The following is a 25692-nucleotide window of genomic DNA, read 5'->3' as shown; positions in this document are numbered from 1 at the left end:
ATAATAATAATAATAATAATAATAATAATAATAATAATACCCACTTTCTTCAAAGCATCCATGATAATATATTTCAAATGTAATTCTTTTGACCAACGTTAGTATTATCTTCACTTACAGACACTAAAGGCATTTCAGGTTTTTAAATTCACGACTTTGTAGCAGCTGTTTATTTTGTACAACTTTTTGTCTTTAAAATTCTCTCTCTCTCTCTCTCTCTCTCTCTCTCTCTCTCTCTCTCTCTCTCTCTCTCTCTCTCTCTCTCTCTCTCTCTCTGGCTATTCGTACCGACTAGATTTAGGTCACTGATTAAAGCCATAATTCACATCTTGGTCTGTCATGGTTTTAAAGCAGTTCTTTTTACACTTGAACTTGCTTGTCCTTGGTATGACATGAGAAAACATAAGATTTTTAGGACGAGGAGAATTAAAAAAAAAAAAAAAAAATTTCCTGTATGAAGACCACAGGACAGAATAACTACTTGTAAGAGCTGACAAATCATTTTGTCTGAATTACGAGTTTTCAGACAAATATTACTTTCATGGGTACCACGTAAGTTTTTAAATATCTTTTGTAATATACATTGAATGATCTCCAGGGCTTATAGTACAAAAGAGCTATACTCTTCCTAATGATGGTTAAATCATTAAACAATTTACAATTATGATAATCTGTTTATTATTCTCATATATATATATATAAATATATAATTTTCCTAAATATTTTGTTAATTATATATATATATATATATATATATATATATATATATATATATATATATATATATATATATATATAATCAGTTTAACAAAATATTTAGGAAAAGTGATATAATTGGTGATTTGGCTCTGTCTGGTGGTTTGGTAATCACCCGAAAAGAATTGACAACATCGAGCTATTTAAGGATGTCCTCGCCGTTATTTAATATTGATATAATAAAGCTTTGATCCTACAATGCTTTATACCTCTATAAAAGAACATGCAGATCTGTGGCATTCTATAATTTTAGGCAGAACTTGTTGACAGTGATTATTTTACAATGTGTTGTACGTAACGATTGCTCTCATGGAGTCAAGAAGAAGAAGCGCCAGAACACCCGAAATCAAAACAAAGTTTCTCTGTCTTGTTTAGATTACGATTTATCATAAAAGTGAGTGTTAATGTAGTTGTTTGTCATTTTTAAGCTGATAAATTAATTTGTCCGTGGTTATAGTAGATAAAAAGCATAATTTCACAGTTGAAATTTGTTGTTCATAAGAATAGAGAAGTGTCCAATAGGCTACAGAAAGTGTATCTTAGCTTAAGTCAGGCCTGTTCTGCTGTTGTTGTGTCGTCCTAAACTTTGCTTTGACCCACCATAGGCAGGACTAGACTTGAGCCACTGCAGATCGACGGGCTACACGTGCGATTTGTCGAAAAACCTTGTATCTCTTTAACTTAGCTACTTAACCTACCCTTCTCCGGAGAGGGTTAATGTCGTCAGTGCACCTCACTGTTAGCAGCGTCCCTTCGCCCCGTAGCTGATACCACTTTAATTCCTATTACTGTACCTTCATTCATGTTCTTTTCTGTCCTGCTGTCCACCCTCTCTTGAAAGTTGTTTCATAGTGCAACTGTGAGGTTTCCTCCTGTTACACCTTTCAAACCTTTCTAGACTACTGTCAATTTCCCTCTCAGCGTTGGATTACCTCATAGGTCCCAGCACTAGGCTTTTGCCTAAATTCTATATTCCTTCCTTAACCTACCCTTAATTTGGGCATTTTGCCCTGACCTGTCATGGGTGGCTTCTCCATTTGCTAAAGAGTTTCAACTCTCTTGGCCATTTTTGAGGTAGTTTATAACTTCTCCCTCCCTGACTACAGTCATTCCTTCATATTTCTTTGGGTTAAAATTATTTTTAATGAATAATCTGGTATACTGCTACTAGTTTAATACTGCACTTGTTTTGAAGTAACATGACTCCCCAAGGTTAGCATGAGTCACTATGTCCTACATGAAGTGGGAAAGTAGTTTTTACATGATTTATTCTTGATAAAACTGGTAATAAGTCCAAGGAAGAGCCCTGGATGGAGATGTGTTTAGCAATGAAATTGTTTGAGTGAACAAGAGAATATAGAAAAGGGTGTATAGCCTATAATACAATGCAGTTGAGATCATTTGAGGAATTTACTGAGAGAATGAGAAATTAACTGTCTTTGTTCTTGTTTTTGCTTCATCCCTGAGGGGCTGGTACTAAACATGGCAGAAGCTCAGTGTGACATCATGTTTAGTCCCAGCCTCAGGGATGAAAGTAAACTTAAACGTAAGTTAGTAAATTTCTCATTATCTAGGTATATTTCTCAGATTATATCGCCAGTACTACATTCTATACACTTTTTTTTTTATATTGTTCATTGAAAAATTTCATTAACAAACAATATCTTTGTGCAGAGCTTTTCCTGTGAATTACTGCAGTGGTGAAATATATTTTGATAATTCTACAGAGGAGTTCTGCACGGAGATATTGTTTATTAATAAAATTTTTTAACTGAACAATAGCCTATAGAAAATATGAGAAATTTACCGAGATAATTAGAGAAATTTACTGTTTTTTGTGATTTTATGGTCAACTCCAAGGGGCTAGTGCTAAACACAGTGCCCCATGGAGCTTTACTGTCGAGTTACCTCTGTTTTTATGACACATTTTTGTGTGTGAATATAACAAAATCAGTTTCATTGGAAATGCTTGCTTATATCTAACCCAACAGGTCTATAAACCCCTACATCTTATAGGCATAGAGCTACCAAATGGGGCACTGTGGTATTTGGGAAGGAGGGGCTGGGGCTTGGCTGAAGATTTGAGCAGGGATTCACAAATAATAACCCAACCTTCCAAATCCAACCTAACAACATAGGATGCTGGACTTGCTGGGTCCTTCCTGATTGGTTAAGCACCCTCCTCTTCCCCTTATTTAACCTGATTGTAAAGTTACGGCTTGTCACTGGGGTTCCCCCTGCTTTGTTAGACATGGTGTGTTGTATTGGCAAACTAAGTATTTATGATGGAAATTCATATAAAATTAGTCTAAATCACACTAAAAACCATAGAAAAAGGTTTTGTCATTATTATTTTTAGAATACATGCTGTTGTTGAAAACTATTAGATTGGCTTCAAAACAAAAAATAGATTTGTATCAAAACATATGAAGAACAAAAGTATTAAATATTAAACAAAGTAAGACAAGAAAAGAATTTCATTTAACTTATGCAAGCAACATCATGCTGCTGTGCAGCGATGCCAGAGTTGCACAAAATAGTACAGATGAGAAATTGGTATTGTAATGTAAAAACAGCCAGAATAATTATAAAACAGTAATTAATCACATCTTTATTGTTGGCAATATCTGGATGATTTTGCATGGAAGAAAAATTTTCCCACTCAGCTGTCCAACTTCTTTCAGCTTACCCCACTTCAGAATGATGATAATGCTAAAATTTTAAATGTAAATTTAGCTCCCAGCCTTACAATTCTTCTCGGGAAAATTTAAATGCATTGATTTTTTTCATATATTTTCAGTTATAGTATCATTTGTGTTCTTATATACTGTAATCTCACACTTCACACCCCCAGTGTTGTACTAAAGGTATTCTAATTCCCTCAGTATTGTACTAAAGGTATTCTAATTCCCTAGTTTCATTCCCTAGTTATGAAACTATGGTACTGTCTTTCCTGGTAGTGTTACTGGTCTTGGTATTTATGAGCATCAGAGAAACAGGAATGAGGCTGCAAGTTGCCATGAACCATTGGTTTAGCCTTTATACTGTAATTTGCATCATTTTTCATTAAGAAATTAATTTATATTTGTTTAGTTTTGAGCAGTATTTCCAGTATTTTCTTAGCTCTGCTTTCTTCTTTTTTTAATGCAGTGGTGTTTTGTTCTTTAGAAGTGTACTTTACATATTAATGACATTTCTGTTTTGTTCAAAACAATTGTCATTGTATTTTGAATTATAATTAACTACACTCCTAATTTCCAGATGGAAGATTACTCGTACATGTGCGGAGAATGCTTTGTGTTTTGCGACAACATTGACAGTTTTATTCATCATGTTTGCCCTAGTAATGTTGAGGGAGCAAATACCCAAGACAGGAAGAATATTGTACAGAAAAAAGGTTAGTAGGTTATTTTTATGGCATTGTTAGTTTCGTTACAGAGCAGAGTAATTTAACTAAAATGTAATGCTTTGTTAGACATTGGAAGAGGGTAATTGAAAACTGATGATAAAATTTGAGATCCTTTTCTGGCCTTTTTATTGCTGTGAAAGGTAATTTTATCTTCTATGTTTACTACATATTACTTTTGAGTATTTTTTTTTTACTACTAATTCAGTTTTTCCTTTTGATTACACTATTTTTTTTTTACTGGTAATTAAAAAATGAGCAGTCAAGGTAAAATTTGTCTGCCTTGTTCTGTGTTTCTGTGCAAACTGCTAGGGCTGTTTTTCCTTGATTCACAAGCCATAGCAAGTGAGTTGCAAAAATCTATCTGCATTGCTGCTGACAAATAAGCCGAAAGTGGTGTGGTGTGGAAAATATTGATTTAGTCTTGATTGCAGACATAATTATGTGGTTGATGTTGATTAATGGGGAGAAAATGTGTATCACAATTGGTTAATTAGTTATTTTAGGGGGCCAAAATTCATAAAGCCCCTCGTTAAAATTTGAGGATTGGTAAATTGGAAGTGGTAATTGTTACCAATGCCAGCATTTTAGTTTTGATTGGAGTTCATTGTTTACTGATTGCCTTGTTTGTATATTTATCTTACTTTGGAATGCTATTATTGTTAGAAAATTTAGCAGGTAGAATTATTGAGCACAGGTAATCTTTGTTATCTAGACTGGAATCTCATTTTAGGAAATGGAGTTAATGGTATGTTTTTAATCATAAATAGTATAAGATTATATTACTACAATACTCAATATTTTGTATGATTTGTTATGTTTATGAGGGACTAACTTACATGTTACTGAATTTATTATAATAATAATTGTTTTCAGTATCAGTGTTGCTGAGGGAAGTTATATCATTTATGTTTTCAGATAAAATTGAATCAGGCTCGTCTTACCATGAAGTTTCTGAAGTGGTTAATACAGACTCAGCAGCTGTTCAGTGTGTGAATGAGCAGATTGCTGGCCACATTACAAAAAATATCAAAGCTACAGATGGTTATTTGTCAACTGGTCCTGAGTTCAGTGATTTAGATGGAACTGAAGAGGATGATGTTCCTGAAGGTGGTGTCGGGAAGAAAAGGAAAAAATACCAAGCAATGGCCGATGAATATCGTGTCAATCGAATCATGAGGGATAAGGACTTCAAGCTTGGCAGAACTCACCTCTATAACTTCAAAGATACTTTAGGTTAGAATACAGTACATGCAATGTAATTCCTAAATAATTTATTCCTAGTTGCCCTGTGTATTTACTGTAATTCCTAAATGGCTTATTCTTAGATTTCCTGCATATATCAAAGGGAATAGTGTGGAATGTAGGTTCAGGTAATGGCTCCAAGACTTTTCTTGGGCGGTCAGAGTGGAACTTCTCATAATTATGTTTCCTTCATTCTGTTGGTTGTGTTAGCTTAATTTTGTTTTTCAGGTCAAAATGAACCTTGAAGGTATGCATTGTGCCCCTCCTCCCTGTGTAATTGGTGACATTTTAACATAATGCACATATGACCAACCTTTCATGTACAATTGATGTTATAAATTTAAAAGGAAGATTTGATCATATTTTATAGAAACTAATTCAAGAGAATGATTGTAACTTAAAAAAGTAGGTTAGGAGTTGCAAACATTTGGAAATACAGGCTGTAGAGTGTCTCATTCCATACTCTTTTGTACTCTTACTCTCTTACTCCCTCTCATCCTTGTTTATTTATTTGTTCAGTATGTTTACATATCAGTGTTATTTTCATCTGTACTTACATATTGACTATACAGTACATTAGTACCCTGAGGTAGTTTTTGTTGTATTTTCCACTTTGCATATTTAGAATAAAAATAATAATAATAATAATAATAATAATAATAATAATAATAATAATAATAATAATAATAATAATAATAATAATAATAATATCCCTTAAAGTCTTTTGTATATAAATGTATTTTCATATAAAATAGAAACTGAGTGTGTCCCAGTATCATTACTTGTTTCTTGTATGAACTTCAGGGGACTGGGATGAACGTTCAACGAAGTTGCTGATTCATCTGATTCAGAAGTATCCAAAGAGTCACTTCTTGTTGCCTACAAGAGCTGAGAGAAGACTGATTCATTGGGAAAATATACACCAAGAAATGGAAACGGCCGGATACACTTTTACAGTTTTGCAGGTTAGTTATTGACTTGTGGTCAATTGCTTTTCATCTGGACCTCGTGGTCTTTCCTTACTTACCTGCCAGTTTCTAAAACTTCACCTCGTAATAACTACCTTTTATTTGAAATAAATTTTCTTGACAAGACCTGTGTGAATGTAGAAACATGAATCTTTGGTCTCAATAAACTATACACTGTATACAGTAATACTGTTATTCTTTAAGATCAAGCCAGCAAAAACATCTTATCAGTTTCACAGTGCTTTTGGATATGCATACTCATATAAGCACTGACTCTGAATAGGAAATGTATAAAGAAACTTTTCCAGGATGAAAATGTGTGTCAACATGTCTGCAAAAACCATGCTTGAAGGAGTTCCAGAGTAAGCCCTGATGAAGGGCTGCAGATGTTTTTAGTTTGAGGAAATATATGTTGTAACCTCCCTCTTATTTGAACTAATACATGGATTGTAAATTTATACAGGTAAAGCATAGCACTGTAATATGCTTAGCATATGTTAAACTACCCAAAATTCTTGCCTAACTTTGAGTTAGAAAAATAAAGTGTAACTGCATATAAAATAAGTCATGTTTTAAAAACATGTTTTCTTTGAAAAAACCCATAAAATCTGAGAAGAATTTAGCAAAAGAAGTATTTTACTCTAGACCTGTTGATGTTACTGAGCATTAAGGGTTAAGATGCACTGTATCATCAAATCCAACTAATCCACAGAGACTGTATATACATACATGTGTATTGAGAACACACACACTCTCTTACCCTGCCTACCAGAGTCGAATATTATAGCTGTTGTTATGTTTTGCTGGTTAATTGTCAGTGAGTAATCTCTAGAGTTTTATAATTTTTTCTAGTGTATCCATGCTGTGCAAAGGAGTTCCAAATGAAACATAAGTTTTTAAAACCTTCAGTAAACCACTGAGAGAGAGATATAGAAATTTGTATACGATTGCTGTGTCAACATATCTAGACATGAACAAATGAATTAAGAAGATTTTTCATCTATAATATAATAATTACACTACACTTTTACTGTTACTTTACTATTGGACATTCCATTTTTTAAAACTTACTGAAACCAAGCGGGATTTTAAGCCAGCAGTGATAAAGATGCTCTTAAATGAGAGTTGAAAAGTGGTAAGCAGATGAGTAGTTGGACAGCTGAAGTAGAAAAGAGACCAAATGGATCTTATGGAAAGTAAAGAAAATGAAGACTGGTAAAATGATGTAGAAAAGCTAGTGATGAGAAGCCAAATGACTTTTCAAGGCAACATCGCCACGCTTATCATGTGTTAGAAGATATACGGAAGGTGGGAGATAAAAACATGACTAAAAATTGCTTGTAACTGGTGGAGCTAATACATTGTGCTTATGGCTTTGAAAGCATTGTTTTGAGAACATTCAAGAAGACTATATTATTGTGAATCATGAATGTTTTTGTAATTACTAGTTTTTTGGTTGGTTTAAGGCTCATACTTTTACCTGAAGTGCACTCCATTGTTCTACTTATGCCTTATCACTGTTTGTGGGCTGTTTGTTGTATACAGGTCAGCAGTTATAACTTACATGAAAAATATTTGTAGATTATTTTTGTTATGGCTCAGAGTTGCATAACTCTTTTTTTTTCTCATCAACTGGTCTCTTTCCACTCTTCTGTCCAACTTCTTTAACTTTTCTTGCTTAAGTTTCATGTATATATGAGAGCAAATTTTTTGGGCCAGCCCTTTGAGCATAGACATGCAGCTCACGAATTTGGTGGAACTATAATATTGAATAATATACAGGTACCTGTACAGCAGATTAATTTGTTTTACTAACTAGGTATAGGGCATTTAGCTTATTTGGAGTAAGGGATATGTTTCTGAATGTGAATAGTATTCAGAAATTTACTCTTTAGTTCTACTTTTCACCTTCCTAGCTACGTATGAGATGGAGGGAAGTTCTGCAGAAGTACAGATGGACTGTAGATTACAATGATGCCCATGAAATCAAGAAGAAGTGCGAGTATTTTGATGAAATGAATGAACTGTTTGGTAAGTGTTGTGATCACAGTTTGTTGCTAATTATAGTTAGTGACCCTCATGCAGATGTAACGTTATGATAATTGTAAAGTGGTTTGATGAGTCCACAAAGTCACGTAGTCTGGTTGTTGTAGAGGTCACCCAAAGAATTTGTTTTTGACTGAAGTTGAAGACTTGATCAGCTATGAAGCAGGTGAACAGAGGAAATAGGTGAAACATAAAAGGTTGAAAGCAATGCAGTGGGGGACTGAAGAGGTACTGCAGAGAACTTTGGTTTTGTGTGTATATGTACATCTTTTATATTTACTGTGATGGAAAAAAGAACGCTGGGAGTAGTGACATATGAAAATTTTTACCCCTCTGATTGAATATTGGTTTTTTGTGCATTTTATCCAGGTTCATTAACTGAAACTATTCAGGAAGTTTTTAGGGAACTTAGAATGCTATTAAGAATTGAAAACTGAAGTTTCTTTCATGTCACATAAAATGCTTTATTCTTAAAATGTATCGTCCATAAACATTACTGCCTGCAGTTACTTAGTAAAGATTGAAGGCACTAAAAATAGATTTTGACTGAGGGCTATAGATATCTGTTGTATCTAGACAAACCCAGAAAGTGCATAGCTTAAGTACATAATATTATATTAATTTTCTTTAACATTTGCCATGCCTTAGTGGCAGAAAAGTTATATTAATTTTCTTTAACATTTGCCATACCTTAGTGGCAGGAACAGTCACAGTGGCTGCTTAAGGTACAATACAATGCTAAGACTATTTGTCTCTTCACAGGGGACTGGGACAAAGAGTCAACAGAGTGTTTTCTAAAGCAGATGCATCAGTTGAGTCTGGAGAACCAGAAAAAAAAGATCCTTAGAATAGGATATGTGGGATGGGAAAGGATCACATCAGCTTTGAATGATGAGGGACATAGGTGAGTCTTTGTTTACAATTTTTCGAAGTTGCATATATGAAAAATTACTTTAGGTACTAGGGCTTAGCTTGGCATTATCTTTTGTCTGTGTTAAATTGAAAGTATTGAGAATGTGCAGTAATAGGTATATATTTTGTGATATCTGCACAGAAATATGGAGTTGGTCTCTGTTTCTTGATAAGTAATCTTTTCTGCATTTTTTATTTAATGTGTAGAATTATTCTAGCTAGTACCTACAGAAATGTTTATCTTTTTTGGAGTTTAACTTGTATTATGCTTCATGAGGAACCAGTTTTATTGCAGATATTTTTAAGGATATTTATATTTTTGCTGCAGATTTTCAATTGATATGGTAGAAGCTAGATGGAGAAACATGGTCACTCTTTACAAGACAATGGTGGATCATAATGCTTTGCCAAATGTTGAACCTCAGTCCGTTGCATATAAAGATGACCTGGAAAAAATTCTTAACTACGTACCCAAGCGAAGACAGATATACGAAAAGGTGAAAGGACGGTCTGTGAAAATGGGTGAGTATGGTGTGTTGGGTTCGTGATTTATCTGAATGTAGATTCACATATGAAAGGAGCATGAAGTTGGGTGTACTTTTATTTTTATTTTTATGGTAAGGGGACTATCATTTGTAACTGTGTGGCATATCAGTGGATTAGGAGGCCTGGAAAAGTACCAACAGTCAGGGAAATTCAGCTCTTTTCAGTTGTTGCTGTAACTGTGCAAGTTACGACTGTAAGTTACTTTGTTCATTTTAGACTTATGTTTTTCTTCATCAGTCATGAGATATTTCCCTTTCTTGCATTTTTTGAGATATGGATATAGTTAGCTTAGCAGTACTTTTATCAGTCTTTTGGTATGTAACTGTATGATGTTTGTGCTTTGGAAATGCTTTAATTTTTGGGGTTTTAAGTTGGAGAATAAAACTTGTATCTAGGTAAATTTGATAAGCCAAAAATGTGAAACCTATTTATTTGGGATGAATCTTACCTACTGTTAAAGATAGCTTATATCTCTGCATCAATCGGCAAGGAGATATAAGCTCTCTAACAGTAGGTAAGTATTCAAATAATAAATTCAATTATGAAAATTTACATAATTCTGTGGTCTGGTTGAATTATTTTTCATAGCTAATATAACTACTGGCTTTATAGATTGGCATAAGTGCTGAAACAAACTGGTCATGGTATTCAGGAATTGATGTGTGAGATGCAGTTTATGTAAGGTGTTTGAGATTTTACTGGTGAAGCCTCTATTGAGATTTAAATGAGTTATGTGTCATAGGAGCCATATTGCTTACTGGGGGCTGTATGATACCTGGCAGTTACCACCTTTTACCAACCCATGAATGATACTGTGATATTTCGTGTTACATTTATGGAACGTTTAAACCGAATCTTATTTTTTGTACATTTTCTGGTCTACATAGACATACTGTAGTTCCATGTTCATGTGAAAGATTTCTCTTATGGGCATATTTCTTTTTCTCATTTTGCAGAGCGTTTCCCCACCAATGGAATAAAGGTTCTTTTGCAAGCATACAAAGATCACATAGACCAGTTTATGGACACCAGAGTGAAGAATACTGAAGTCTGGGATGAAATCAAGCAGGTAGGTTCAAATGAATTGCATGTTTATTTTCCTTTTAAGGCAGAGGTCATGGTGCAACAAACAAATATCCTTTTGTAGCTTAGGCCAACAGAAAATAAGGTAAAAGATATAGATTGTAATTTAACCTTGATGATAAAAAAAGATTGAGCAACCTCTTGAGAACCTTGATAAAAAAAAAGGTTGAGCAACTTCTTGAAGGATATAGACTGCAATAATCAGGGGAAAGAGATGTGAAAACCTTATATCTGGGAAATACAAGAATGATTATTGGATATATTGTATAGTACTGATGAATTCATTGATAATTTTGGAGTTTGCCATGTCAGCCACTTTTCATGCCATTACCTAGAGGGGTGGAACTCCCTGCCTTGCTCTGTCTCTCATTAATATTGCATCATTGTATTAGCAGAAGTAAGAGAGCAAGCAGAAGCGGTACTTAAATACAGTAAACTCCGATGTTAAGAGACATGCTTTGGTGCCTGACTTTTTGATCCTCATCTGCTTGAGCAAGCACCAAAGCTAACTGTTGAGGCAAATTTAATTCTGTAATATGGGTGATTTTTTTGCCTTAAATTACCAGCTCCTGAAACAGTTTAGTATGTAAAACCCCTGTTCCAGACTGGTTGGCCAATAAGTTCCTATGTTTTGTTTGCTTTCTTGGACTTAACAGAATTAAAACCCCTTGAATTTTTTAGTCTTTTATAGATGTTGATTTTTTGTAGTTTCATTCATCTCTTCTTAAATAAATATTCATACTCTGCCACATAAGCAGAATTGAACCAGTTTTAAATAATTTTTACATTCACTTCCTCTCTGAAGAGTCCTGCATTATATCTCAATGTGTCAGTTTAATATTATTGTGTTTTAAATGTGCAAAGATTCATATTGAACAAAATTAAAATGCTATTAACTTGCAAAGCAAGTTTTCAAAGAATAGAATTTCCAAACATAAAAGATAAAAGAAGCAGATACAATGAAGAGAAATACTAGTGTTTTAGTTTATATGGCAAAGTTTTTCAGTTTATGTAGTTCTGTTCTTACCTGCAGAAGTTGCATGAGGAAGGCTACGAATACTCAACCAGCAAACTAAAGGAAATTTTGAATGGAATCATCAAGGGTTTTGAAAAAACCCAGCTACATAACAGCTTGCCAGGAGCCATTCGTCGGGATGTCTCATACTATCGTGAACTCTCGGAAATATATGGGACTCATGGACGATGGCCTCATGTTCAAACGTCAAGGACAGTTGACATGAGGATGAGAAGGAAATTTCGCTTGAGGCTTCGTAAGTACTAAATTTTGATTAGTGATTCTCAGATGTTAACTATTAACTCACTGTCTTTAATTACTTTTATTTTGTTTTTTGGACAGTTCCTGAGGTAATTTATTACTGTATTGTCAAATGGTTACCATAGGTTTAATGCTTAAATTCATGAGAGAAATATTATTGTGAAGATACTAATATTATGATCGGCATATAGTCATGTGATGTTAATGCCAAAAGCTAGAGTAAATTATCATTGTAGAATGTAGTCTCTTGATTGCTGTGTTGTTAACCCAATGGCTTAGTAATGGAATCTGTGAGAGAATTATCATTGTAAACATTCAAATCTCATGACTCACATGGTTAACCTGACAGTTTAGTTCTTGAACCCATGAGAGAATTATCATTGTCAAGAGTGCAATCTCATGACTGTCATACAGTTAAAGGCGTAGTTGTTGGAGAAGCTGTGAAATTTTTGCGAAAGGTTGGTCTAGAAGATTGGTTTTTGAATACAACCCAAAAGTTCCCACAGAGTAAACCTCAAGGATTTGTTCTTGTGCAAAGGATTGTAGTTGGAAAAAATTGAAACATATAGCATGGCATTAATAATAGAAAGGAAATGGATGAAAAGTAAAAATTGGAATACTGTACAGTACTTTACCTTTTTCTTGTTTTGAAATATTTTAATATAATTTATTACCTTTTCAATGGGTATTTTATTTCTTATTTTGCAGATCTGTTGTTCATATACTAAACCACAAGTCTCATTTATTCTTTATAAGTGCATTGTATTGTATATAAGAAAAAGAGACAATTTTTTGTTAAGGTTGCTTTTGGTAAAAGATATGTTTGGAAATGGTTTGTGTACTTTTAAGAACTTTGTGTGTACAGAAGTTGAATTCATTTTTACAATTATTTTTGTCTTCTTTCACTTGTACAGAAGCAAGTCAACAGTTATGGTCTTCAGAAGAATCAAGAGCATTACTTGAGATTTATCCAGATGTTCTTGAAGCTCATGTGAATCAGAATGTCAGCCATCATGCTAGTGATCTTTGGTTGCAGGTGGCAAAAGCTTACACAGCTTCTGGTTTTCCAAAACGTGATGTGCCAGAGGTAGGTAAAAGGGTGATCAGTGCATGGAGTCAAGTCCTGCTTAGACCATAGGTGATGGCTTAGCTCTGGAACCCCAAGAGCATCACAACTGCAAAATTCATGGCATTTGTTAGGACTGTATCATCTGATCATCTGCTTATGGTATGAAGTGGATGGACACTTTGTTTTAATGTAAATAGACAGTGAAGATCCTTCTCACGTGAATTAATTCTTGTGTCAGTCATCATCAGTTTCTTACTTTCATTTTTGAATGTCAAGATTTTCCTTTTTGGTAAACTTCACTGACAGGTTTGCTTTCAGTTTGGTTGCTGTAGTTATGCAGAAAAGTCGCTTCTGAGTAACTCAGTCTTACAGAAGTAGCCCTTGTAATCCCCAATTTTTTTTTTTAGAGGCAAAGGTATATATTTTTGGGACAAGCATTTCAAAGGACATTATTTTTATCAACAGATTGCAGTACACATTGGTCTCCTCCGAATGGGGTACTCACAGGGTAATGCGTTTCCGTTCCGCGAAGAGATGCGGAAAGTCAAAGAAACTGAAGAAGCAGTATGCTACAGTCCTGATGTTTCAAAGTTTACCGGAGGTATGAGTTAAATCTGTTGTTGGATAGAGATATTGTAAGAGAATTTTCACATTTTTTAATGTCTTCATTTTTTTTAAGCAGTTTTATTCTTGGACAGTTGATCATTATGTAAAGTACTATAGTTTTATGAAATACAGTATTCATCTTTTCATATATTTTTATTTCATTTATTTTTATAATGTAAAGAGAACCTTAAGTCATTATGTGTTAGGCTCCTGTATGGTTGCAATTTACTTATTGCATAAAATATATGCCTGGACATTACATAATATTTCCTTACTCTAGTAGGGAAATATTTTGTGTCAATATACACGATAAGTTAGGAGCTCAAGCTAGTTTTCTGCTATTTATAGATGTAGAGGTGATGTACTGGAGCCATGAAGCTGTCAAGCATCTGTTAGAATTGTACTTGCAACACCAGGCATCTGTGGCAAGCCATTCAGCAGGAGAAGTTTTTGCAAAAATTAGGGATAATATGCAAGAATTGGGATATGGGTGAGTGCTTGTATTACAAAAAGGAAACTATTAGTTGATTAATTGTACGTGTATTGAAGCACCTAATGTCTTAAAAGATTTTTTTTTTTAAATGCAAATCTGTTTCTCATACAGTTGATGTTTGTAGCATAGTAGGTAACTACCTCACTTTTTGTGTTATCCGGTCTGTTAGATGCAAAGTCAGTGGAGTTGGTGGAAGGGCATGTTGTATGGGTGCTTAGATTCTATGAAAACAATGTTTTAAAGAAATTGTTTCATTCTGAACCCATTAGTCATATAAAGTCCAAATGACAGTTTATTTGGGATGGTCTGAGTTGCGAAATGCCCCAGAATTGACTGATGTGACCTGTTCAATCTGAAAAGAACGAGGACAAGAATAATCAAGGAACCCCAGGCTCCCAGAGTAACAGGGAACTATGCATATGCATGAAGAGACTTCTGTTGGTAATAGTAATTTGTTTTCAGTTGTGCAAAGTGTGTCTGTGAAGTACAGAAATGTTGTAGTGATTAACTGTGGAAATCTGTCTCCAAGGATGTTTAAATGAAAAATGTGTAACATCCCTAACATAAAAGTTAGCAAGGCATGTCTGGCAAATCCAGGTGCCTGCCATTAGAACTCTGCTAGTGGCAGGGTTATATTTAAAAGCGACTTTAACTTTTGCACTTTGCTGTCCACCACATTATGTAAGCTCTTAGAATAACCTGTCTGTATTATCTTAAGAAAACCACAATGGTAATAATTAACCTTATATAGTCATGTTGATAGTAGTGTACAGCCACTACCGAACTTATGAACAAGTTATGTTCCAGACAGCTGTTCATATCTTAAATTGTTCGTAAGTTGGTTTTTAATATGTAGTGCATAATTTTTGTTGATCTTTACATTCCTGAGTTAACTGGGGAATCATAGATTATACTATTTTCACTCTGTTTTTAAATCATGCAATATTATAAAGAATTACTTTGGATGTTGGAAAAGTAAAAAGAAGAAAATAAAATTTAGGTTCATGCAGCATTCAAAATTTAGTATTTTTCTATGCTTTGAAAGTTATGAACTTGGAGAGATTTTTGCAGGAGCAGTGTCTGACATTGGAAGAGCATAAAGTAAACAGTGCGCACCGCCATCTGTTGACAAAAATACATACTAAATGTTTCATTTGTGGAGAGGAAATATAGAAATGTAATTCATCAAAGAATTACTTAAATTGGGAAGATAGAAATAAGTAGGAATATTTTGCAAGTATGAATGAGTATTCCCATGATTGTAAGAATACATGCTACTTAACCACGAGGATACTCGGGATAATCAGGGAAGGGGTTAAAGGAAGAGGTTCTTCTTCTTCCTTGTGTTGTGCTCTTTGCAAAAATTCTTGGTAGCAGAATGGGTATGCAGAGTAAAATTTTAACTTAAAGATGGCAAAGGAGAGTGCTCAAAACAAAGTTTTAACTTGTCTGTTCATATCTCTGAATGTTTGTAAGTGACTGTATTGTATTTGAAATTAGCTGCAATTCTCAGTAAAGTTTCTTTACAGATATACAAAAGAACAAATTCATGACCATTTCAAGACACTTATCACCCAGTATCGAACAAGAACGTCAAAGCTCTGGGCTGAAACAGATTCGAATAGGAAGTCTTGCAATCCAACTGGTGCTCCTTACCTTGAAATTCTTGAAAAGGTGGTGCAGTTAAGGAGAAAGCTTTCTTTAAGTTGGACATCAGGTAAATTCTTCTACTCATGTTCATAAATGTTCATAATTCCATGTTTTATTTTTTTTATTCATTTACGGAAGCTAATATGATTATGATCATAAATGTTTTTACTTTAGGTTTTTTGTTACAGTGTTATCCGTCTGACAAATTCTCTCCTCTCTCTTCTGTATTCCCTGCTTTAATTCCCATATCTTTCTGTTACCCTTTTGTCTCTTGTATGATTCTCCCAAAGAACTCTAGTCATGACTTTCAACATTTTGTAGTTGCACATCTCCAGAATATCCTTTATTCTCTGTAGGTCCCCTTGGCTTCACTCTTAGAAATATTGGTTATATAAGTCATAAATAAGCATTCTATTTTTGGGCTGGATGAGGTGGGACAAATAGGTGTATTCCCCTAAAACCAGTATGCCTCTGTTGACTTCAGCAGTAAATTAGGTACCCAGCTGTTAGTTGATTGTGTGGGTTGCTGTTAGGGAAGGGTGGGAAAGAGAGAAGAAGAGAGAGAAAACACTAAACATGAGTGTTCTCTGCTCTTGTCAAATTGTATACCATCTCAGTGGGAGGGCCTTGACTTAGTAATTCCATACTTGGCAAAACTGTTCATATGATATTCATAAGATATTTTCTCTCAAATCAAACTGAGTCTCACATAAGAAACCCTTTCAACAAGCTGTACTTGATGTTTCCAGGTGTGATGCCACTGAGCACTGAGGCCACGAGTGTTGTGTTTGAAGTAGCCTGCAAGGTAGCAGAGGAAATGTTCCAAGATAATGTATGTACTGATGAAAAGAAAATGATACCAGAGCTTATAAATCAAATCCAATCTCATATTAGGACAAAGAAGCTCCTTAAAGTTATTCCTAGAACGAGACAGGTTAGTCATGATTGAGATTTCCCAAAGTGTAATGAAATACTGTGTTGCTATTATTATTATTATTATTATTAGTATTATTATTATTATTATTACCATTTGCCTCTTTCTTAACGTGTTGTTCTTAGTCTCCTTCCTCGTGTCTTTTCTCAAATTTCAATGGAACTTGGTACCTAGGCATCTTGTGGGTTGACAGTTATTTTCCTGAAGCATTTTGACCTTGACCTATTTTTCTAAAGTTTAAAGGTAAAAGTTTATTTTTCTAAAGTTTAAAGGTAAAAGTTTATGTTTTGTTATATCACAGGAACTTTTAGTGAGAGATTTTGGTCTTCAGAATTCGACCTATTTTTCTGAGGTCACAGTCAGTTTAAAGGTAAAATCCTGCTGGCTGAAACCTGATGCCACCAATTCCTTGCACTGTAGTTTTATATATTTTTTACTGTTTTCGAGCTTGCGGTAGAAGAATTTATCCGTATGTTAAGACTGCAGTTTTGTTAGCTATGAAAAATACAAATTAACGAAAAATGTTGTCATGTTTCATTATATCACAGGAATTTTTGTTGAGAGATTTTGATCTTCAGAATTTGACCAATTTTCAGTCAAAGGCAGTTTTAAATAATCACTGATTTTGATGAAACTTGGTTGACAGGCACCTGAAAATTGTTAATCAGATTTTCAAAATGTTTTTGACCTTGGTCTATTTTAAGATCACAGGGACGGTTAAAGATCAACATATTTTCAGTAATTTTTATGATTTTAATGAAACTTGTTAAGTAGTTACCTTGGTAGTTTGTGATAAAATTATCCCCAATATTCCTTATCTGTATAGGTGGGCTGAGGACTGTTCTCTCCAGTAATTTAGATCTTGGCTTTTTTTCAAGGCCACAGATTAATTCAAAGCCCACTCCACAAGCTGTTTTTATTTTTTCTTTAAAGATTTGAGTCTTATTCAGTCTACCGTAAGGTGGCCAGTCTGGAAAAGTATACCTTAGTTTTACCAGACCACTGAGCTGATTAACAGCTCTCCTAGGGCTGGCCCGAAGAAAATTTTGCCAAGTAACTTTGCATTAAGTAGACACTTAGATATATGTCATGTCATTTCAGAGTAGTTCATGTAAAAATACTGTAGGTAATTAATTTTTTAGAATTTCACATCATATAAAACTGCAAACAAAAAAGCACAATGTAAAAAGTACCTCTCATTAAGTTTTTAGAAATGTGAGCAGCTCTTATTTAAATGTTTATACATATATGTATATTCATTGATGGGGTGATGGGAACTGTCATGAAAGGTGTTGTGTAATTAATGAAAATTTTAATAGAAATTTTACATATTTTTTTATTTATCAATAATCACAGCTTTCCTCATTCATTTGTACATTTATGATTCTCATGATGTCCTCAATTCATTCTGTGAAATGAGATGTGATGTGATTTTGTCGTTGTACGAGCGCATTGTTGGGTACACAGGATAATGTAGTGTACCTACAGTATATTGAGTAAATAGCCTGGATTCTTTACACATACAACGCTATATTATAGCTAATGTATATGGCAAGATGATATCTAAGTTCATTAGGTTAACATCATTCAGTGTTATATATACTGTACATGATATAAAAATACATTGTGAATATAGTACATATTTTTTATACATGGCTCATGATTTTACACCTTGGTGTTGATTAATAAATTTATTTCAGTCTCTAAATCTATACTTCTCTGCCTCTTCCTGCTGCTACAACTAATTTTTCTGTGGTTGGGGAGACATGGTTTATTTAATGGTAATATTCCATAAAGAAGGTTAAACAGACTGATAATATTGCAACACTTAGAGTTGTGAAATACACAAAGTTGGATATTGGGGTTTATAAGTCAAGGCATATTCTCATATACAGTGAACTTTTAATTTCTAAACAGGGAAAACTTACATTGGAACTACACATGAATGTACAGTACCGAAGGATTCAGTAAGTCTGTTAAGACATGTACAGTATAGGATTGGTTATTTTTCTTCAGTACCACTTTGCACCAGGCAGTGCAATCACCATATTTGTAACAACATGAGGTACAAGTGGTACTTGAGGGAAGCTATTGCATTTGTTGTAACTGGTTACATCTGTTTTGTCTGTATAGTTGGTACCACCTACAGTATGCCTACCAAGGGATACTATAGGCAGTATTAGAAGGTCTTCACAGCTTTCATTCAATCTCAGCTTCATGTGCCCAATCCAATTTTACCTTGTTTCAGTATCCACCCCTCATTATCTTATTGCGAGGCTTCAGTAGGCAAATGGCTTTTGAAATTGTTTTATATAAACCTTAATATAAAGCTTTTCTTTTAGTTTTGAACCCAGATTTACTGTAAAATAATATACATTTCCCAGATTCGTCTTCACTTAGTCTTGGCCTTAAGAAGATTCCATGATGGCAGTGAAGAAAACTCCCATGTAGCAGAATTACACAAGTTGCTCAAGGCTGGTCAAATGGAGAACTTCTTCATGAATTTTAAAAGTAAGACACTGTCATGAATGTTATACTTGAACCTTCCATTTAATTTTGTTTCTTTTGTGGTTGTATTTTAAAAGAAATATAGTGATTGCATTGGTAACTTAGGGTACAGTATCGCTGTAATTACATGAATGAACATGGATAAATATAATTATTTTGTGCAGAGTTAGCAAGCATTATTATTTGTCTAAAATGCCATTTGAATAAATTAGACGTATCCCAACTATAGTGGACAACACAAATATATAATTTTGTGTTAACATGTTAACATGTAATAATATGTCTGAAATGTGATAAGAACATTTTGCATTAATTTCCATGTAGAAGTGAATTGTTTGTAAAGAGGGCTGGTTATATAAATTCACATATATCAAAACCTTGATTGAAGGACAAGATGTGCCAGTGTCAACTGCAAGATCACTTAAGAAGAGGAGACTTCAGTCATCAAAGAAACCAGCAGGTAAGAATGACAAAGAGGTCATGTTATTGCAGGTGTGTCATACGTTTTTTTTCCTCTTTTATTTTCATTGCTTATAAGTATTGGGCTGTTTGGTAACTGCCACATCACTGAAATTTTTGATGCTGTCACTCATGCTTTTATAAGAATCTGTTCAGGTTATCATTGTTATGCCTTAGATTTTGGAACAATCTAAGTTCAAAAGTATTGATGTTGTGATGTAGACTTCATTGTATAAATTAGTGCTGGCATACACATTTGTGAAATATTTTAGATGCACTTTATGATGTTGGATGTTAACTTATGCAGTGTCTTTTGCATTAGATGTTAAACATTCTTTATTTTTTAACAGGAAAGAAGCAAAGGCAGCTAGATTGTGAGAATGTTTTATCAGACAGCGACTCCTCTGATATCTTAGGCTCAAGTTCAGCAGAGCATAGTAAATTGGCACATAAGAGAAGTAAACAAAATGTGGATGACATTGATAAGGGAAGTAATGCATCATATGCAGAACATAGCGGTGAGAAGGTCTTGGGTACTTTTGAAACTGTTAAGGGCTTTGCTGCAAGTAAGTCAGTTAAGCCTACAAATAGTGAGTTGATAGAGGTTCCTGCTGGAGTGGGAACTGATGGTTTTGGAAAAAGTAAACTTAGTTTTGAAGATAAGTCAAAGAATCTTATTAATACTAAAGTTACAACTATCAAGGTAATTAGCAGAAAGAGTGATATAAATTGTGATGTTTCAACCTGCTCTAAGCCTGTGGTTAGTTTTCCAGAATCCGAAAAGTGTATTGTTGTAGATCATAACTGTAAATTAGAACAGGAAACCCCTGGTATTTTTGAAGAACACCCTGAATTCTCAAGACCATCTACATCAGGCTGTGGTGTAGATGTCTTGGATACCAAGTATCCGAATGAAGATTTTAGTGGTGAATTGGTTGAAGGAAAAGTTGGTACAGGAGTACGAACGAAAGTCATTCGCACACGATCTGGAAGAAAGACAAAATTTACCTTTTTTTCTAATTCTCTGAGTGATAATGTAGAGGATGATTGTGATGTGAATTTCCCTGAGACTTCTTTCGAGCAGAAGATTGCTGAAGAAATTGAACTCAAAGATAAAAGTACACAGTGTGGCATAAATGTATCTATTAAAAGGAAGAGAGGAAGACCAAGGAAATCAGGGGAGTCTTTAAGTCAAAGTGTAGCAGTAAACACTGAAAATAAAAAATTAGTGTTCAAACCAAGACAGCATGTCGCTGCTCTTTCCAACAGTAATACTGTTAGTCAGATGTATGAAAGGAAGAATGCTGATGCTGAAGATTATGATTCTCCATTAAGTGTAGTTCTTGAAAGACACAGGTTAGAGAGAAAAAAGAGAGAAAATGCTTTGCTCAGCATTCTGGAAAAACGTCAAACAAATGAGGACAATGTATTGCAACAGATGATGAATATTTTTCAGAACATGAAGAGTATTGTAGAGAAAAAAAGAACTAAAAGCTGACACAGAGTTCATATGCAATAAAACAGTAGGAATTCATAGAAGAAAGTGGAAATTGCCAGCAGAAAGTGAAAGCACCGTTACATTAAAACAATCTTTAAATCTGCAAAGGAGTAGAGAGAAAAATTAAAAGTCAATCTAAGAATGAATATGGGTTCAGAGCCAAGTAACAAACAGTAGTGATCTCTTATGGAATGTGCATCTTTCATGACTGTGCAGTTGAGGAATATGTGCCAGATTTTAAGTCCTAAATGTGAATATTGTGATATAATAAATAGATCTTAAGTAATGGTCACGTTATTAAAATAATGCTCAGGTAATGCTTTTTATATCACACGCAAACTCACTTGTGGGACTCATCGTTATTCATTACCATGCACGCCAGACTTCTGAGACCCATTAAAGGTTATGAGCATTGATTTTTGAAATGGGACTGCTAGCTCTGTGCCTGTGTCCTACAGGTTAACACAGGAGCTTTTGTGGCAATGGCATATGGCTAACACTGGTAGACACCTGTTAAAGTACAGTACTGACTGGACCCAGTGTTTTTTAACTTAACTGATGGAGAGACCAGCAGTGGTTTGAACAGGTTCAACAGTGAACACCCATCCAAGTTTTTACCAAATCCAACATTGCTTTACCTCCATGTTGAGAAGACCAACATTGTAGCAAATGATAATTATCATCAACATTATTTAACATTGATATTTTTTTGTGAGATTATCCCTTAGTTGGGTTTGTCATGAAATGAATTTTCTCCCTTTCCTGTCTTGTGAATCTTCTGCTTAAATTCCCAATGAGTTTTGGTCTCCATTCTTCATCTATGACCTTTTTCCACCCTTGGGGCCACTTCCTGGTCTCAGTCATTCTCTATCCATATCTACTATTCTAAGTGGACCTCATTTTTTTGTACTGCATACCTTAGAGATCTTATTTTCCACTCATCGACACCACATCTCTCTACAAGTTCCTCACTTGTAGCATGATTATCCTACTCGACTCTAGCCATGAATCTTACCTTGCATTTTATTGTTACTTCTCAAAATCAACCCTATTTTCTTTGTCATTGGCCATATACCTGATGCATACATTGTACAATTTTACTCTATTGATTAATATGATATTTTTTATCTACCAGAAGTCCAGCAATCTTTCCACTTCATTCAAGCTTATGCTGATCTTTTTCTTACTGGCCCTTTTGTAACTTGTTTTCAAAGTCTATTATGTTGCCAAGAAAACTGAAACATTCTGCTTCTTCTAAGACCTAGCATTGAAGTACAGCACAGTGTTCCACCTCACTCTTTTCTTCATTTGCTCTCCTTTTACATTTTGGGCATTAAAATCTTTACTCCTTGTATGTTTTGTGTTCGGAGTCTCTTATGTTACGAGTGTGCAAATACCAAGATCACCCGCACTCCTTTCCCAAAGCATCCATGTGGCCACTTTCCTGATTGTGCTTATTCCTTTTATTCCCAAAGCATCCATGTGGCCACTTTCGTGATTGTGCTTATTCCTTTTATTCCTTTCCAGTCACCTTAAGCTTTGTTGTTATGTTGAGTTTCAGTCCACTCTCCTTCATTCACCTCTCCCATTTTTTCAACATTTCTGTATCCTCTTCTGGTTCCATAGATATAAGAATCATCAAGTTCTTTTATATGCCTGCCACTATCTTCACATTAGATTTTGTGTTATGGTACAGTAGCAACACTAGCTTGGTGAATCTTAGTGGTATCCTCTGCCATTGTATGTCCTTCCAATTGCTAGTCTTGGAATGTTGGCAGATGCCTTTTTAAGATCCACAAAACTTTTTGAATGGTCTTTTCCTGTAGTTTAATTATTACAGAGAATGCCGTTTTTCATTTTTATGGTTTGAATTAAAACTTAAAATTTAATTATTGATTGTAACAATTTTTGTCAATCTTTCCTACAGCACCTCTAAAAGTTTAATAACATACTGAAGCATTTTTATTCCATCATAATTTCTACACTGTAGCCCATCTCTTATCCCTTCCTGTATCAGGCTTTCATATATTCTGGTCAGCTCATGAATGAATGGGTCTGCAGGGGCTTTTACCAGTCACTCATAATTCCTCATTTTCCTCAGGCTTTTACATTTTTGATATCCCCAAGAGTCCTCTTAATTTCTTTACATGTTATTAGTTCTTTGATCATGACAACATCCTTCAATACACAATCTCTTCATTCATATTTTCAAAAGTATTCAGTTCTCTTCAGCTTTGGTTTCTTCATTTTCATAATTTGAATACTTTTTTGCCCCTTTCATATCTTAACCACCTTTCTCAGCGATTTTGCTGCTTGAATATTTTCACTTTCCCTTGAGTGTGATTAAAATTTTATTCCATTCCTCCCTACTCTTCTTCATTTCAGTTGCCACCTGTCTTTCAGACTATCCTTTCTTCTCTGTACTGTATATAGCTCTGTCCTTTTCCCTACTACTCCTATGCCAGAGCTTGAAAGCTTTCTTCTATTCTTTAGTTGCTCTTTTGTACACCTTGATTTTGTCATCATGCTCCTCATTGCCGCCATCCCTTCCTTGATGTCACTTCCCACACTTGAGTTGCCTTTTTTGCCGGCTTCTTTTAGTGGTTTTCACCATGTCATTGTGTCTGCTATTAGGCAGAAAGTATTTTCTTAATACAAGCCTATTCAGGTTCAATTCTAAAGCTCATGATCTTAGACGGTGGCCACTTACATTATTTTCATTACATGAATTTAGAGGACCTTACTAATGTTCAGGGTGGAATTCTCTTCCTATGTTCAGGATGGAATTCTCCCCTAGTTTTCAACATCTCTATTTAAAGTCTTTAATAGCATAAGAATGATATTTATTTCTCTGTTATTATTTCACCGGCTGACACGGGACCCCGATCCAGAAAAAGGATTTTGACAAAGGAAAAATCTATTTCTGGGGGGGGCCCGTGTCACCCGGTGACCCTCCACTGTTTTTCATTCTCTCCCTCCCATGGTAAACATCATTCTAGTGGGGTGGGTGCTAACATGGAATGCGATTAGTGTTGCCTTGTGTACAGTCTGCGAGTGGTGCATGGGCTTGTATCGCACCTCTCGTTGGGACTTTTGACATTGGGAATCTTTATAGGGCAGGGTCCCGTGATTGTGACAATCTCACCCTTTACCATATACGACTCCATTTCTTGAGCTCGCTCTGGGGGGTAGTAACCCCAGCTTTACATTTAGCTTTTCTCTGGTATCTAGCAACGGAATTACCTAGAAATAAGTGCTGAATGGATTATTTCACCGGGTGACACGGGCCTCTCCCCAGAAATAGATTTTTCCTTTGTCAAAATCCTTTTTTTAGACTCCCTTTGTATTTGTATCATTTCCTGTTTTTATTCTTTTGATTTACTTTCTCCATTTATCTATCTTTCACCATCAAATCAACTTGTAGGACTTTTGTGTTGTGTTAAGCATGCTTTACTTGTTATAACAGTGAATGGAGTGGAAACTTTTTTCTTTGGATGCTGTCTGTACATCTTACCATAAAATCAATTCGTGTTTCATCTTCACTTGGTTATCGACTTCTGTCTATCTTAGATGTTAAGGTAACAACTTAAATCCTCCTCCTTGGTTTCTCTCCCCAAAGCTATAGCTCCCCATTTCCTCAAAAATAACTCCTGTCGGTATGCCCTGACTTTAGCACTTCTGTCATTATAATTGTTAACCTTTTCCAAAATCCTTCTTTTTTCTGGTCTTGATTTTGGTTAATGTACCAAGAGTGCATTAATTAACATTCTTTCCTGAGATCATGTTAAAATTCATGAATCTTTTGTCTATTCATCCCATTTATGTTACATTTTTTAGCTTCACTTGTGATAGGAAGTTACATAACTCTGCAGATTCTTTACAAGCATGGCAGATACAGTACCATATTTTCATTGTGTTTCTTCATGTGCTTATTGATTGACTTATACTTTAAATATTTGAAATCTGAATGCTTCTTACTACAGTATTTGAAAATTATAGAAATATCTGTAAGTTAAAACCGATATACTGTACTTTAATTCTCAAGTACAGTAGAGAACTATTTATTTTGTGATGGTATGTTTGCAGTTCATGTTGATGAAAGTAATGTCTTCATATTTTATAATTTATAGAGCATTTATATTTTCTGTTGTGTTCCCGTAAAATGTTAATTTATTCTTACGTTTCAAAGGCATGTTGAGGAGATAGGAGTTTGGTTTCATGATGATGTCTTCCATTA

At 34.5% G+C, this 25692-nt stretch overlaps 1 protein-coding gene across 1 annotated transcript; it reads left to right on the top strand.

The window, feature by feature from the left end:
- Window positions 1-1015: 1015 nt before the first annotated feature.
- On the top strand, window positions 1016-24170 carry LOC136834775 (uncharacterized). The gene is made up of 17 exons (XM_067097413.1): window positions 1016-1150; window positions 4018-4153; window positions 5081-5398; window positions 6212-6372; window positions 8292-8406; window positions 9184-9325; window positions 9662-9855; window positions 10836-10948; window positions 11996-12233; window positions 13153-13325; window positions 13773-13908; window positions 14262-14403; window positions 15936-16123; window positions 16806-16990; window positions 19375-19501; window positions 19887-19958; window positions 20308-24170. The coding sequence occupies exons 2-17, from the start codon at window positions 4018-4020 to the stop codon at window positions 21453-21455; spliced, it is 3588 nt and encodes a 1195-aa protein (XP_066953514.1). The 5' UTR covers window positions 1016-1150; the 3' UTR covers window positions 21456-24170.
- Window positions 24171-25692: the final 1522 nt, after the last annotated feature.

This window comes from Macrobrachium rosenbergii, chromosome 54, assembly GCF_040412425.1.
Source record: "Macrobrachium rosenbergii isolate ZJJX-2024 chromosome 54, ASM4041242v1, whole genome shotgun sequence".
NCBI lineage: Eukaryota > Metazoa > Arthropoda > Malacostraca > Decapoda > Palaemonidae > Macrobrachium > Macrobrachium rosenbergii.
The sequence above is the reverse complement of the archived record's forward strand: the minus strand, read 5'-3'. Positions and strand labels throughout refer to the sequence as shown.